General features: G+C 38.6%; 1 protein-coding gene across 4 annotated transcripts in view; it reads left to right on the forward strand.

Annotated features, from left to right (window-relative positions):
- Window positions 1–15,796, forward strand: part of ZNF106 (zinc finger protein 106) — a 41,800-nt gene extending 26,004 nt beyond the window's left edge. For 2 of the 4 annotated variants that reach the window (XM_082057460.1, XM_082057462.1), the window contains exons 11-22: window positions 1,184–1,967; window positions 2,311–2,366; window positions 2,868–3,013; window positions 3,322–3,456; window positions 4,321–4,437; window positions 5,257–5,448; window positions 6,309–6,371; window positions 7,304–7,423; window positions 7,883–7,954; window positions 9,450–9,521; window positions 10,147–10,293; window positions 11,304–15,796. In XM_082057460.1, coding sequence (XP_081913586.1) covers window positions 1,184–1,967; window positions 2,311–2,366; window positions 2,868–3,013; window positions 3,322–3,456; window positions 4,321–4,437; window positions 5,257–5,448; window positions 6,309–6,371; window positions 7,304–7,423; window positions 7,883–7,954; window positions 9,450–9,521; window positions 10,147–10,293; window positions 11,304–11,360 — 1,961 coding nt within the window. In that variant the 3' untranslated portion in view covers window positions 11,361–15,796. Of the gene's footprint in view, window positions 1–1,183; window positions 1,968–2,310; window positions 2,367–2,867; window positions 3,014–3,321; window positions 3,457–4,320; window positions 4,438–5,256; window positions 5,449–6,308; window positions 6,372–6,847; window positions 6,897–7,303; window positions 7,424–7,882; window positions 7,955–9,449; window positions 9,522–10,146; window positions 10,294–11,303 lie in introns of those variants that run through there. The other 2 variants (XM_082057461.1, XR_014184532.1) reach the window with 2 other exon arrangements.
- The last annotated feature ends 20 nt before the right edge of the window (window positions 15,797–15,816 follow it).

Genomic DNA, 15,816 nt, shown 5'->3' on the forward strand with positions numbered 1-15,816 from the left:
GACATCTTAGTGGCTGTAACTGAAATGATTAACTCTTTATTTAGACAGTTTGAAACCCCTAAAACTCATGTACTGTAGTCTATAGTCAAAGGCTTAAATGCTATTGGGACTTTCCACTGCAACTTGCTACTGTGACTGAACATACAAATGGAAGATTAAAAGCTCGTTCATCCTTTACTTTCCTGAGAGCCTGTGAAGTTGAGCAGGGGGACTCTAATGACAGTTGTTTGTCTGCCATAACTGTCACTTACCTGAACGCTTAACTTAGATAATTTGAGATAAAGATTCATAAGTAAGAATGTAGGTTAAATTTGCTGGTTTCTAAGAGGCAGAAGCAGGGAGGTGTTTAGAATTCTGTCAGCTTCCAATTCTCATTGAAGGATCCCACCCAATAAATGCAGTGAACATGAAACATCCTGTTCTGGATTGCAGTTATTGCAAATGCAACCGGGGAATTTTAGGGTGTGGGAAACACAGCTGTGAGATGCTGCCTGTGTTCTTAGTCTGTCTCAGTTGAGAGGCCAGATTCATTTCTTCATATTAGCATCAACTTAAAATGACAGGGAGAGATGTTTGCCCCATCACTTAGTCCACCACAGAGGAACTAAAAATCTTACTCTGATGGCTTGAAGTGCTGCTGTTCCCAGGATAGAAGGTACAATGCCACAGAGTGGGTTGTACGTGACCCATCTACCTTGAGTTAGGTCCAAGTATCATGGTAGAAATAACTAATGCAGATGGATTAAGCACAAGGTCTTCAAACTACATCACTGAGCAGCTGAGATGTACTAGGCATGCATTGCTTAATACTAGTCCTACAGCTGTGGAGACAGTTGGTACGGGAGCGCACAGTGAAGGGTGGTAGCATCTTAAGCCAACAATGTAGGATTCACCAAAGGTTGTTTGTCAGAATTTTAAAAGCATATAGTCTGCCGGCATCTTGAATTATGTAGCCCATTCCTTTGCTTCTAGGTACACAGATAAACATTTTATTCCCCAGCTATGTTATTTAAAGGCTGGATAGCTGACTGAAATAGCAGATCTGCATGTGTACATAGCTTTCAACATGTAGATGTATGTACTTTACATGCACAATTAAATATAAAAAAATGTAGGAAGGGCAATTTTGCATAAATATTTATTGCTGTACAGATTGCATATAACACTAGTCTGTTTTCTTCAGAAGAGACCAACCAGAAATCTCCAGTGTGTCCAGTCGTCTCTGGAACCATGTCCCTATCAGAGCTGGCAGCTTGTTTCCAGCGCACTAACCAAGATGTTCACGAGCCTGCAGTGGACAAGGGAAAGGCTGGAATTCCTGAGAGCCCTTCTCCTCATTCACTGTCTGTTTTCAACAAGAGAGAAGCAAATGATACTATGACCGAGAGCTTTTTACTGGATCACTGTAGCAACTCTCTTGCAAAGCATTCAGTCCTTCTAGAAATGCCAATGGAGAAACCCCCCCTCAAATTGTCAGCAGAACCATCTGAGCAACAGATGACAGCCGCTGTAGTCCCAGCAGAAAAAGGGAACAAGAGGAGGAGAAAGTTAAGGAAGAAGAAAACTCTGAGAGCAGCCCACGTGCCGGAGAACAGTGATACAGAACAGGATATAATTCACTCTAAGCCTGTCCGGAAAGTTAAGGGTGGAAGGGTTTCTAAAGGAGAAAAAGTTTCTACATCTACTCCTCCAAGACAGAAGGACGGAGCTACTGCTCAAACAGCAAGAAACAGATATGAGAATGACAGTGATGCTTCTCTGGAACTAGTGGAAGTTCCAGCGCCCCAGTGTGAGGTGGTTGACGTTGGTTCATCAGAGTCAGGAGATGAGAAACCAGACAGTCCGTCAAAGAGGGATTCACGCAGCTCTGTGGATCAAGCAGCACGAGAGGCATCTTGCTCTGGTTATGATGAAGTGAGCTCTACCAGTGAGCTTGGCACAAATTATAGGGATGACGGGAAAAGAAGGTGAGACTCTTGTAGATTTCTCAAAACTAAAAGCAATAAACAATACTCTTAAAAGTATTGGTTTGTTTTTTTTCTTCCTATTCAGAAAGTCTTACAACATCAGTAACTTTTAATTTCATTGAGGAGTGAAATAAGACGGAAAATGAAAATTGAATTTGCTTTTTTGGTCCAACAAATCAATGTGTCTTGTTACCTACTAATTTCTCTAATATAAGAACAAGGCTTCCCTCCACAGAAAACTTTTTTTGAGCTTATCTGTCACAGCCTGTTTTCTACTAAATGCATAGTCTTGTCTGAAAATGAACGTGCAAAGTCCAGTCTCACTACTCGTTTTGTGTTACAGTGTGGCTGAGATGCAGACTTCCATATCATCACTAAGAGGGTCAAAGAACTCATCAGGTATATCTTTTAAGTTTTTCTTCTGGTACTTTGTGAACAGTATCTTGCAGGACATTGAGTTAAGTCTTGATCAAACTGCTTCCAGAGGGGAATTTTGCTGTGAAGATAAAAACCTGCACTAAAAACTGAACTGGGAAGTGATGCATACTCACTAATGTCAGCCCTCATTGAATGCTTTCTGCTTTGACCCTCTCCACATCACCCCACCCCCTCCCACATGAACAGTTCTGCTCCACAGCCTCCGTAGAGCTGTAGGACAAACAATAATACAATCCTTTTGCTATTTTAAAAATCTTTCTGAACTTAACATCATATAAAGGTCTTTCTGGCATTTTAAATTGCCTTCTGCCACTTACAGGCTCCAGCTGGGACCCACAATGAAATTTGACTTTCAGGTATTGAGCCCACAAAATAGTTGTGCTGTTTGGTAATACAGACAACAGTAGTGTGTTTGCTTGAGTGTGTTCACATAATCAAAGTCCACATCTCTCTGTCCTACAGAAGTGTCTTCGGAGCCAGGTGAGGATGAAGAACCTACAGAGGGAAACTTTGAAGGACACGTGGCTGCAGTGAATGCTATTCAGATTTTTGGGAATTTGTTGTATACCTGCTCAGCAGACAAAACTGTTTGTGCCTACAATCTAGTTGTAAGTAAGGTTGCGGGAGTGGTATTACATTAATTGGAGTCACAAGGTTGCAATTTTGTTTTTGTAGAGCCTTACTATATAGCTAAAGAAGCAACTGCTTTTTCAAGTGTTAATTATTGTTTTTTCTATTCCTTTCTTCAAACCTCTCTTCTTCTCCCCAACCTTTTCTCCCTCTGAGAGGGGCAAGGGGAGATAAATTGCTGCATGTGTCCTGCCTTTGTTAGCCGTCCTGCCCCACTCTGTCAGGCACAGATCCCAAGGGGCATTATGGGCCTTTATGTTGACAGACCCTGTGCTTTCCTTTCTAGAGCAGGAAGTGTGTGGCCATCTTTGAAGGACATACTTCGAAAGTGAACTGTCTCTTGGTCACGCAGACCAATGGGAAGAGTGCTGCACTCTACACTGGCTCAAGCGACCACACTATCAACTGTTACAATATCAAGGTACTCAAACTCTGTGTTGATTAACATGTACTGCTTTTTTATGTGAGTATTTCTTTGCAAGTATAAATGAAAAAAGCCTTTTAAACCCATATGAGCTGGACAGGAGCCCCACTTTATAGCTCATTACAGTGGAAGAGGAGAAAAAAAACCCCAAACAGCAAACCCTAATCTTTTGGCTAACTTCTTGGCAGAGTTTTTGCTAGAACAGCATGATGAGGATGGTTGTCTGGCCATGAATATTGTATTGCATTGTATTTGTCTTGCTGTATTTCAAACTTCATTGCTCATGGAAGGCACTGCTCTCTTTGTAGAGCAGCTATAGAGAGAACAGGTATCTATTATTCTGAGCACAGATGAAAGAACAGACTGAGACTACCTGAAGCTGGACATTTAAGGATAAATGATAAGAAGGCTTGTCCAACCTGTGGCTTGATGGGGTAGAAAGTAAATATCTGCTTCAATGGGCAAACCGCCAGAGGATTTTTTTGACTCTTAAGCTGATGATTCATGGTGCTTCCCTTTTGGGGACTTCATGAGAATTCCTCTAACTTGAGCATGTAACAGTGTGTTTCATATACGTACAGTCTGTAGTCTAAACTTCTATATACGTTAGAGGTTGTGACTAGAATAAAGCTTTTAGGGTTTTAACTGTTTGCCGACATACAGTCAAGTCTCAGAGATGGGAGTGAGCTCATTCAAACCAATGTCCAAGAGCCATGTGACACTAGACTTTCAGATGTTTTTCTCCAGCTCTGTTGGTTCAAAAATGCAGCTTGTAGGTGAAAATCATCATTCACTTCAGTCTTTTTTCTGCAAATTGTTTTCAGTTAATGAAAAGCTTTAAATTCTTTTTTCTGTTGCCAGACCAGAGAGCGCATGGAACAGTTTAAATTGGAAGATCGAGTGCTCTGTTTACACAGTAGATGGCGGATCCTTTACGCAGGCCTTGCAAATGGCACTGTGGTTACTTTCAGCATAAAGGTTGGTTTGTTTAAATACTGGCACCTGGAAGCCTGTTGGAGTTCTCTTTCTTTCCACTTTGTGTTTCTTTCCACTCTTTCTCTTGAGTAGTAAGTGTATTTGTAATTAGAGTATTTTGGTATAAATGGTCACTGTTGGCCCCTTTTGCTCCTTTATTTTGTCAGTGCACAAAGCATCTCCCCTTCCCTCTGGTTACCTTTCTCTTAACTGCTGTTACGTTGTCATGTTTTTCCTTAAGGTTCTGCCTGGCCCATGAGTCATGTATCGTGAGAGCTTTTTGACACAGTTAATTACTTGTGAATCTTCCTTTCTTGCCCATCAAAGCAGTGTGACAGACTTTAATGTGTTGCTGATTTTGCCTGTTCCATTTGCAGTTACAGAAGAGACTCATTGACATGGTTTTCTGGCAAAGAGGCTTAATCAGCAGTTCCCATGATATTTAAAAGTGAACAAAAATTATTATTTAAATGTTTTTCTGATTATTCTTTTCAGGCATGCTACATTAACTTCCCAGACTTATTCTTAAAAATTTAATCTGTTTTTCATTTTTCTCATAACAGTATTTCCTCTCATTGAGGATTTACTGGATCTTTGCTAAACAATTAAGTATTTTTTAAAAGACAGAAAATAGAAACCCAACATGAATAATTTCCTTGATTTTGAAACTAAGTTGTTAGGCAACTCTTACCACGGCTGAAATGGCATGTCACCAAACTAAAATCAGATACTATAATAAGTACAACACAAAAAGGACTCAGTGGTCTAGTCAGCGTCACAGCAAAGTTTTAATCCTAATACCATTTTTTCTTCCCCCAACAGAACAACAAGCAGGTTGATACCTTTGAATGCCACGGCCCCAGAGCAGTAAGCTGTCTGGCTACAGCTCAGGAAGGAGCACGCAAGTTGTTGGTTGTCGGCTCCTACGACTGCACCATCAGTGTGCGAGATGCACGGAATGGCCTGCTTCTCAGGACCCTGGAAGGTCATAGCAAGACTATACTCTGCATGAAGGCAAGTGTCTCTACAAATACATTTTTGACAAAGAATGCTTAAAAAGGTGTACTTTTTCTTTTTCTTCCTCATCTAATAGTGAGCAGATTGTGGTAGGAAACAGAGGATTTATTTATTTTAAATGATAACTGAGTAATTTGGTAGGAAAATTGTCTCTGGATGGCTGCCATATCTCTTGTTTGCAGCAAAACTGTTGGGGGTGTGTATGTGAGAGGCATATTTCTTGTTGTTAGAAGATTCAGGGAATCTTGAAACGTGAGTTTGCCAACAGAGGGAAAGTTAGAGAAAAGATGAAGCTAGGTTTCACATATTCCTATTGTACAAATCTCAGAGGAAGCCAAAAAAGGTGTAACTCTGGAGAAGTATTCTTCTTAATAGAAGAATCACTGTCATTTATGTACAAGTTTCTGGCTCTTGAGATTACAAGGTGGAACATATGCTTGTCTGACTGCTTTGCTGTGACCACTGTCATGTAACAGATAGTGCATGACTTCCATAAATTGTATTTGTCACTTTAGATATTATGGTGCAGTGGCACAGCCTTTTTTGCTCTGTGGACTGTGCTAGGGTGAGTCAGCCTGGTGGGCTGCAAGTTTACAGCTTCTGATGTCAATTGTGAAGTCTCAAAATTCATCATTAGGATAGCACAGTACATTTTCTAGCTCTTACTTAAAGAACTCAGGACATGCTTTCTTTTCATATTCTCCATTGACTTTAAGACTGTAAAATTTAGGAAATATTACAGTACCACTTTAAACTAAGCAGTGTCTTAATGTTTTGCTTGCCCATTTCTGTATCTCTTACAAAAATAAAACTATTGATTTTTTTTTTGTGTGGTTTTTTTTTTTTTTTTTTGTAAGGTTGTGAATGATCTGGTATTCAGTGGTTCCAGTGATCAGTCTGTCCATGCCCACAACATTCATGTAAGTCTTATATATAAATTTAGGATGACTTTTGCTATTAAGGTAGTGAATTCCTGTGCCATAAAGCCAGTATTCCCAGAATTTTTGACTGACTGATGAGGCATAATAGCTTCCAGAAAAGAAAGTCATCTGATTTTGTTAATGTGACTACACATTATAGCTAACTAAGGAAGGATGCAGAGGATAAAATACCTTGGGAAATACGAACATGATTGTTCTTGTGATATGATATGCAATGCCTTTTTATGTGGGGATCTTGCTTTTGCAAATATTACTACAAATGTGCTGATAACATGGAAACGGTTCAGAGCAAAGCCATGTGAGATATTCTAGTGGCAGAAGAGTTTCTTTATTACAGAAAAAAACTGAGGAACACAAATAGCGTTCCAAACTAACTAGTTCAAAAGCTGTTATACTGTTATGAAGGCTTTGCCACTCTCTTCCTCTTTTACACCGTCTTTTCCTTGTGCTAGCAGAAGCATTGGTGCAGCTACGCAATAAGTTGGATTAAGAAACTTAGCAGAGGTAAATTTTAATTGACAAAAAAATCTGTATATTTCTGTGTATTTAGCTAAATTTGCTCACTGATCCTTGTGGCTACATAAATACTGCTTGTACTAATAGCACAGTACTAGTTGCAGGATAGGTGGGAACATGTGATGGAAAAGGGAGAAGTAGACACTTTTCATAGTGGCATACATTTCTATTGTGCTGGAATGTCTGTCTTAACACGGGCAAAGAAAAGGTTAAGTAGTATTTGATCACAATCTAGAAGTGCCTACACAGGAAATGGCAGGCTAATAAGGTTGTTTCAATTTCTTGAGAAGTGAGCATTGAAGGTATCTACCATATATAAGTTAGATAAAACTGGATTGTTTTGTTGTTTTAAACAAACAAACCCCACCTATTTGCTTTGCTTTTTCTTCACACAGACCGGAGAGCTGGTGCGCATCTATAAAGGCCATAACCATGCAGTAACAGTTGTGAACATTCTTGGGAAAGTGATGGTGACAGCATGTCTGGATAAATTTGTTCGTGTTTATGAACTACAGGTAAGAAAATAGATGGTTACTAATGGCATTTACCTAATATGCGTTAATTAATCATTTTGAAGTCAAACAGAAGTCATCTTTGTGCTCACTGGTCTCTGACCCATCCCTCTATTTCCTGTCACTCGGAATATATAGTTGTCTTACCGGCAAAAATACATGGGGTTTAAAGAATATAACCTAAAACATTTTTTAGAACCTGGGTTATCTGAAGATAATGACAGCTCAGAAAGGTGGAGAAATATTAGTTTTGTCTGCTTGAAAGAGCAAGTGCTTAGTTGGACAAAGACTCACAGAAGTAACATAACCAAAAGTGAGCTTTTGTGATGGCTACTAAGTTTGGAATTCACCAGGGGTGTTTAGCTGCTACCCAGGAAACCGCTCTTGGAAGTGTTGTCTTTTGCATGTGAAAAACAGCTATTAACTGTCATGCTATTAATGCCTGGTTTTGTTTCTTTCAAGTCGCACGACCGCTTGCAAGTCTATGGAGGCCACACAGATATGATCATGTGTATGACCATCCATAAGAGCATGGTAACTTCCTTCTTTTCACTGGTCTCAGAGAGAAGGTTGTAATTTCCATGAGCGTATATAAGACAGTTTAATTTTTTTCAGATAATGAAATCAACCTGCTGACTGGCTAAGACAGAAGAACTTAGAAATGTCAGTCAAAAAATCAAGTTGCCATAACAGCTTTGTATTTATGTAATATTGTTATCTGGGGAAAATTCACCTTCTTGCTTATTGTAGTCTTAAAACAATCGTTCTGTTTACAGTGATGATTGCAATGAAGAGTCTAGTAATAGTAAAATATTCTCTCTTTTCAAGCATCATTCCTGTTTGGCTTTTATTTAAGACAGTCACACAGATGCTAGAGAAAAGTTTCACGCACAGTCAAACCTCTAGGGACCTTTGACAGAACCTAAACAAAGGCACGCAGTTGATTTAGATGCACAGATTTCTTCATCCATCTGCCCTGCAAGATAGGTTTCGGGAGCACTTCTGGATAAGTAACTTGCTCCAAGTAGTCATTAAAAGCACTTACTTGTCTGTGCGTGTAGGAGTTTGTGTGCAAACTTTCTTTCAGATTGTAGAGGTGTAGTAACAATGTGTAACAATAGAAGAATCAAGTCTAACAGAACTGATCCCCTTCTAATTGGAACACATACTGCCCAAGCTTCACTTCTCACATGAGTGAGGTGGAGACTGACGTGCACTCAGGCTTTGTGAGTTTACAGTCTGAGGCTTGAACTGTCTCCAGCAATAGTCTGGTTTGGGCATTCTCAGATCAAAGAAATGTCCAAATAAACCTTCATGTTGAGTGAGAGAGAATACTTTTCTGTAGCAGTCGTTAGGAAGGTGTAGGATCTTACACACAGCAGATTGGCTGTTATATCCTAGTGATGAATTTCCAAGAGACAAAAAGACTTGAACAAAAATAACAAATGAAATCTTCAGCTTGCAGAGTTCTCTGTATTGTGTGAGGAATTTTTAATAATGAGTGTTCTTTATGGAATTACAAGTGTCCGACACCCTTTTCTTTCCAAAAGACAACTTTGTGTAGAGCATTTGCCTAACAAAAGTGGTTTTTAAGTAGTCATTTCACCTACCTTTCAGGATCTGCATCAGTCTTCTCTTTCTGAAATTCTGATGTTCTTCCTCTCCATTCCTTTTTGATATACATATAAGTGGTTAAGTCCTGGAAATACATTCAACTTAACATTTATGCCTATTTTTTTTTTCACTTCATTATATGTTACATTATATGTTAATGTTTTCTGAACTTCTACACACGTGATACAATCTGCAGTAGAAGTTATGGAAACATTTCATTAATAGGTTTTTGTAAACTATGAATGCAAACCTTGAAAGAATTTGCTTTGGCCCATTTTTTAGATTTGGAAGCCTTGCATGTTGGTATCTTCTTGTTCACCTAGTATACTCTACACTGAAGCCTCCTTCAGAATTGGACTTTGTGTTATTTTTCTATCATTTCTAGCTTGCTTATCCATAAATGTTTCTTTTACAGATCTACACTGGGTGCTATGATGGCAGTGTCAGAGCTGTGAGGCTTAATCTGATGCAGAATTATCGTTGCTGGGTAATGAACAAAATGTTTTTAGCATTCCTTTGTTTTTAGACTCATTTTCTGGGGTGGTCACTTCTCAATCTTGGATAGCTTGACCTTTATTATAATTCAATAATATTTTTAAATGTTTATGTACATTTTAAATGTTAGTATATATCACTTGTTCCCTTTTTCGTGGTGTTCTGTCTGTATCTATGCTTTAGAGAAAGTTAGTAGTTATATCTTAATTTTATTTTTCCTGGTAATTTTTAGATAGTGACATTTAACTGTTTAAAACAAAAAAACTTCAGCCAAGTGACATACAAAATCAGATTTATTCTGCTAAATAAGTTTAATTAAATTCCCAATGACTCTGTCTCAGGTAAGCTTAAATCTTGTAAAGTTATAGTTCCTCTTTTCCTCCTGCAATTCTTGCTCATGGTCTAAGCTTGGCTAGAGGCAGGAAAAAGTCTCTGTAGAGCTGTAATTAAAGGAATAGGGAACATTGAGAATGGAAGTGGAATAAGAAGATTAAAATGTTATAGGAGGAGCGCAATGCATGAGAACAGTCTTGGTAGAATATTTTTAAGTTGCAAGAATAAAAGCATTGGCTAAAATTCTTTTTTCCTTGCTTATTCTGGCATGTTTTCTCTACCAGTGGCATGGATGTTCACTGATCTTTGGAGTTGTGGACCATCTGAAACAACACTTGCTAACTGACCATACCAACCCAAATTTTCAGACCCTAAAATGTCGTTGGAAGAACTGTGATGCTTTCTTTACTTCTAGGAAAGGTTCCAAGCAGGTATGTGGTTGAACTAACGTGGTTGCATTTGGTAGTATCAAGTATATACTATAATAACAATTGTGGGACTTGGTCCTGTTTCTCTTAAAAATGGTCAAATTCTTTTAGTCATAGCAGGCTTAGCTGCGTACAGTTACAGTCATACAAGGCCAACAGTGTTCAACTTGTGACAGATGAAGAGTGCAGCTAAGTATGACAGCTTGAGATATGGTCAGTTTAAAACAGTTTGATCCTAAAATAGTACATGGAAATGGTAAATTCTTGAAATATTAGAAGAAATCCTGGTGACTATAATCCAGATGTTTTTGTTGGAAAAAATATTTTTAAGGTGAACGAACATCAGTCTTGAAACAGATTTTTATCCATCACTACACCCCTTCATTGTTCTGGATGCTGATGCTGTTTATTTTTCACACAGGACTGTTTTGCTGACAATTTTTTAAAAAGTATAATGCATAAATTTCTGAATAAATGTTAGCACAAATGGGAAAAAATATGAAGAAGGCATAAGAGTTGGATGCCAGTTGGATTAAGTGGTGTGGAAAAGGTTCGGGTTGGGTGTAAGGAGGGTTGTTACCTATAGACTGACTGGTAAAATGCACATTTTACTCCATGGCATTATAAATTACCTTTCTGTTGCCTGCTTTTCAAAAGATGCAATGGAAGGAGGTTTCTTTGGGAACTAAGAAAGAGAAGTAGAGTCCTTCATTCCTCTTTAAGCACTGTGTTTGGATACAATGTGTTTATTTGATATGCCCTTCTAGTCAGAAGGGAAGCTGGGTTTTACTTGCCTTGAATTGTGTGGTAGGTGAGACACTTTGTATATATAATTTAATAGCCTGGCATTCTTTTTTTTTTTTTCTTTTTTTTTTTTTTTAGAAGCTTTAAGCCCAAAAATGTGTATTATCCAGAATTTCACTTTCACCAAGACTTCAAGTTTTTTTGCAAAGCTTTTGAATTTTTTTGTTGTTGTTGTTATTATTTTAACTGACTTCTCTGTTTTTTTCTAGGATGCAGTAGGACATATTGAAAGACATGCTGAGGATGACAGCAGAATTGACTCATGAAGCTTTTCACCTCCCACATTGGGAAGTAATTTAATATGTCAGAATTATTCCAAACAACGTCAGTTTCTTACTCCAGTCTTTCCTCTTTTTTTTCCCACTTGGAATGCAAAAATGGAGTGGGGCTGAAATACCTTGCTACAGAGACTGCAGGTTGTGTTGCACTCTGTAGAAATAAGGCGGGTCAATTAAGACTTGGCCCAAATGGAAGGTTCTTGCAAGTTTTTAATTAATTGCCAGATAAGAATATTCCCTCCTCTTGTCTGCCTTGGGGTTTTTTGTTGTTTGTTTTTTCCTGTGGTGTTTTGTTGTGGTTTGTTTTGTTTTGTTTTTTAAAGAAGCGTAGTCTGACAGTCTTCAGGCAGTCCAGAGGGGTGTTGAGAACTTAGATTACAATAGGTGCTGGTGTTTGCAAACTCAGCTGGAAGCCTGTAAGTGTCTAAGACATGTCTGTTTTTATGTTGCATCCATTTTTTTTAGCTGATTTTAATAAAATTCTGCAAACCAGAATATCACAAATTCTGACAGTGTAACCTGAATACCCAGTGTACATTTTGACTTTCTTCATAAAAAGAAAATAATTTTATGGAGAACTGGAATAAATTAATTTTTTTAATGTTAATTGTAACTTATTTTTTATTCCTTGTGTAAAAATTGCAATAACTGGCATAATACAGTGACACACTGCCCTAAATACTACAACTCCTGAGGTATTTTCTTTATTTGGAGGAAAGCAGTTGTTTTTGAGATGTATGCCAGTAGCAGCAAAACAGCTGCTTCACTCACGTGCTTGTTGATCTTAGTCTTTTTAAACATAGGTCCTTATGTACAGGAAAGAAGTGGTGTCAGCTTTTCGTTTAGTTAAATACCAGCATAACCACTGTGATCTTGATACAACACCATAGTTGGATTCCTGATTTTATTTGGAATCTTAGTGAGTGAGCTTTGCAATCCTACATCTTCACGGAATAGCAAACTAAGAGAAATGCAGTGGCACTGTTTAAGTGCAGCAATTAGGCAGCATTTTGTTTCTGTTGTGAACTGGCTAAATTGGCTTGGGCTGTATCAAGTTCACAAAAACTCAACTGGAAAGAATGGAGCAGGATTTGAAAGTCTAAAGTTCTCAAGCAGAAGCTGAGGATACAAAATGCATATTTATGCCTGTGAAAGTCGTCTTTCTACTAATGCACAGCAGGTACCACAGAGAAGCCAGTGCAGAGATGATGGCTGTTCCTGCTTGTCATGGTTCCTCTGCAGGCGTCCCTTGGGGTGGAAAACTTTACCCAGTAAGTGCAGCAAAATGTACTTCTTGCATTTGCGATCCTCTCTCCCATAACACTCATTTAGCAAAGAGCTTTCCTAAACAGTGAGACTCATCTAGCAAGGAGCTTTGTGTTGACTTTTGCCTAACTTGCTACTCAGGAAAAAAAAAAAGGAGAGGTTTCCTTAAACTGTAACAGAAGGTAAGGACAGCCCAGTGTCAGAACTGAGCTGCTTATAAATGAATCCAGTGCTGTTCAAACAAACTGAATGTACTATTTTTACTGAGCATCTCTTTCACTACTACTTTGAGGCTTGGTATGCCAACCATAGACCAAATAAGTTTTATAGCCTCATTCTTTTACTATAAAGCAGCCTTTTTAGGCCAAGAAAGTGACTGAGGAAAGCCCATGAATGTTCCACTGCCATAAAATCAAGGAACTTCAGGGCTGTCTCTGAAGCAAACTATTTTTGTATTGTCTTAGCAGACAAGCATAACTTCTCTGTAATTGCTTGACATTGATGATTTTTTTTGTGAGACAGGAGTAAAATAGGAGTGAGATGCAGTAGCATACTACTTCAAAAACATGGGAATCTCTGAGCTTCCAGTGCTTTTGTGGTGATTTGTTTGGGTTTTTTTATTAAGCTGTTTGTGGACAGGAAAAAAACCCAGTATGTGGCTCAGACCCCATGCTGTTTTGAGGGTGGTTTTATTTTGTTTTTTGGGGAGTGTGTTTGTGTGTTTGTTTTTGTTTATTTTTTTTCTTTTCTCTCTGTGGTGTCTGGATGAAGCAATTCAAGACACAATCAAGCTCAGGGAAATCTCTGAGCAGTATAGATGTCTTCTGATAAGGCTTTATTGCTGTAGAGCCTCTGAGAGTATTTGGTTTTTTTTAATGACCGAAAAGCAGAAGACTGCATGATACTTAAACCATTTCCAAAATTATTGATGTTCAAGACTTTATTTCTAGAGTTTTTTTGAACCACAATGAGGGAGCATGTAAAAGGGTGCCATAAACAATGTGAACGTCTCGAGCTGTCCTTCATGGACTGTACTTGAAGTGAAGGTGTGGAGGTGTGTGTCCTGAGGACGAGCATGCGGAGTGATCGTAGCATTCTGAAAAATGGTGTGTGAGAGTAGTTTTTGTTACTTCTTCCTTGCGATTCTTCACGTTCTGTCAGCTGTATTCAGGAACGTGTAAAGATCTTTTTCACTAGGTGTTGCAACACACACTGATATTACACTTTATTTGCATTCCTGATTGCTTGTTGGTTTTATCTTTTTCCTTGGTGGAAGCAGATTTCCTTTTCTTGTAGTCCATGGTATTTCCTTATCTGTCCTTGAAAACAGTCCTGAAAAGTCTGGACTTCAGAAATCCTCTTTCAGCTTTAGCAGTGGTGTCTTTTGCAACTTCGTAGGTCACTTCAGATATATTGTGAGAATCTTAAAATGGGCAAGAGGCAGGAAAATAGCAGGGTGGCATGAATGCTTCCAAAAATTTTGCTTCATAAATTAAAAATAATTTTAAAAATTGCTTGGATTCAGAGGAAAACGCGGTGCTGCTTTGTCCTCAGGATATCGTAAAAGGACTTGCTGTGAAGTTGTTGTGCAGCTGTGGAAATCCCCAGGCTTCTCTGGAGTTCTGGGCAGGGTTTCCTGTTTGTTCAGCTGGAGTTTGGTGCAGCTTTCACTATTGGCCTTTTACTTCCTCTGGAGGCAAGAGAGATGCCAAACTAATGTATTGGCTTGCTAGCCACTATTGAGATCCCCTCTGATCTTGCAACTTAGGGTTTTGACTCCTGATACACCTCTGGTTGAAGAGTGTAATAACGATGGGAAGGCAGACTATTTGTGGAATTTAATGGAGTCATATTTTCATGAAAAGCAGTACTGCACATCTGAAGCCTGTTTCAGGACTCTTGTTGTTTTCAGGTTGTTTTTCATGCAAGTAAAAAGTTGTGGGTGGAGGAGTTTAAAGACTGAGGGCTTATTTTGTGGTCAGGTGTGCTCATTTTATTAGCCAAATGTTAAATAATGAGCTCTGGACTTGCTGTATGGCTGACTGCATGTTTAGCAGGACTGATATTGTGCCTATTAAGCTATGAGCTGCCTCAGCGGACAGCAAGTGCTCAGAGGCATAGTACATTTTCATGAAATAAAGAATGGGCCAGGTGCTACCAAAATGAGTAATCTCTTTCTCTTTAAAAGTGTGAGAACTGGTTGCACCAGAGGCATACCAAGCTCTGCCCAAGCTCCAAAAGGAGGGTGTAAGTGGCATAAAAATGTATCACTGAAGGTTCACATGTGCTGCAAAGCTTAACCTTGCCCAGCCCCAATAGTGTCACATGTATTTTTCTATATTCATTGCTCCTTTCTCCTTCAAATTGCAGGAAAAAATAACAGCTAACTGGCAGTGCAAAATACGCAATGGTCTAACGCTGCTGCTTCTGTATGTGGCAGGGGCTGGAGAGAAAATTACTGCATCCATTGGTACGAAGATGCATTAAATATCCTAGCTTCTGCTTGCCTGGGGTCACGTGTGGATTTCAGACTTTGAACATTAATCAGCGCATGGGCTGACTTCTGCAAAATAGCAGGAGTTTGGCTGTGTGGTGTGTTGAAGTAGTGCAGTTCTTAATGCACATTTTCAAACTGTACGATAATGATGGATCAAGGGAAACAGTAACTGAAAACTCGCAATAAACTATAGGTTCCCAGAAACAAAAATGTAGTACTGAGAAAATAATTTTCCCTTCTTTTGAATTAAAACACAGGTACAGATGAATCTTGTTTTTCAGGCTTTTATGGTACTACTATCCAAACAGTCTAAGTTGTCCAGAGCTTCAGAAAATGTGAGGAAGGATAAGGAAACAGTTTCAGCTACTGTTTGTGAAGTATTTAATAGTAAAAGTAAAGAGCAAACTGTAGGTTATGTGCCTGCCAGCTTGTCAAATTTCATTTTGCTGTAATTGTTAAACAGTCTTTATGAAGAATGAAAGTGGAATAAACCAACATGATTTAATAATTTAAGCTGTGTGGAACATGTGCACAGATTGATCGTGTTTTTCTTCTTTCATTTTGGTACAAAGCTGTCAGCATAAAAATGAAACTTTACACTGCAAAAGAAGAAAAAAAGTTTAAAAAAAAAAAGAGAAAAAATAAAAGTTCTTTATATTGTCATGGTTTCTCAGTCTGATT

The sequence above is a fragment of the Streptopelia decaocto genome (genome assembly GCF_964273445.1).
Source record: "Streptopelia decaocto genome assembly, chromosome: 7".
NCBI classification, from domain to species: Eukaryota; Metazoa; Chordata; class Aves; order Columbiformes; family Columbidae; genus Streptopelia; species Streptopelia decaocto.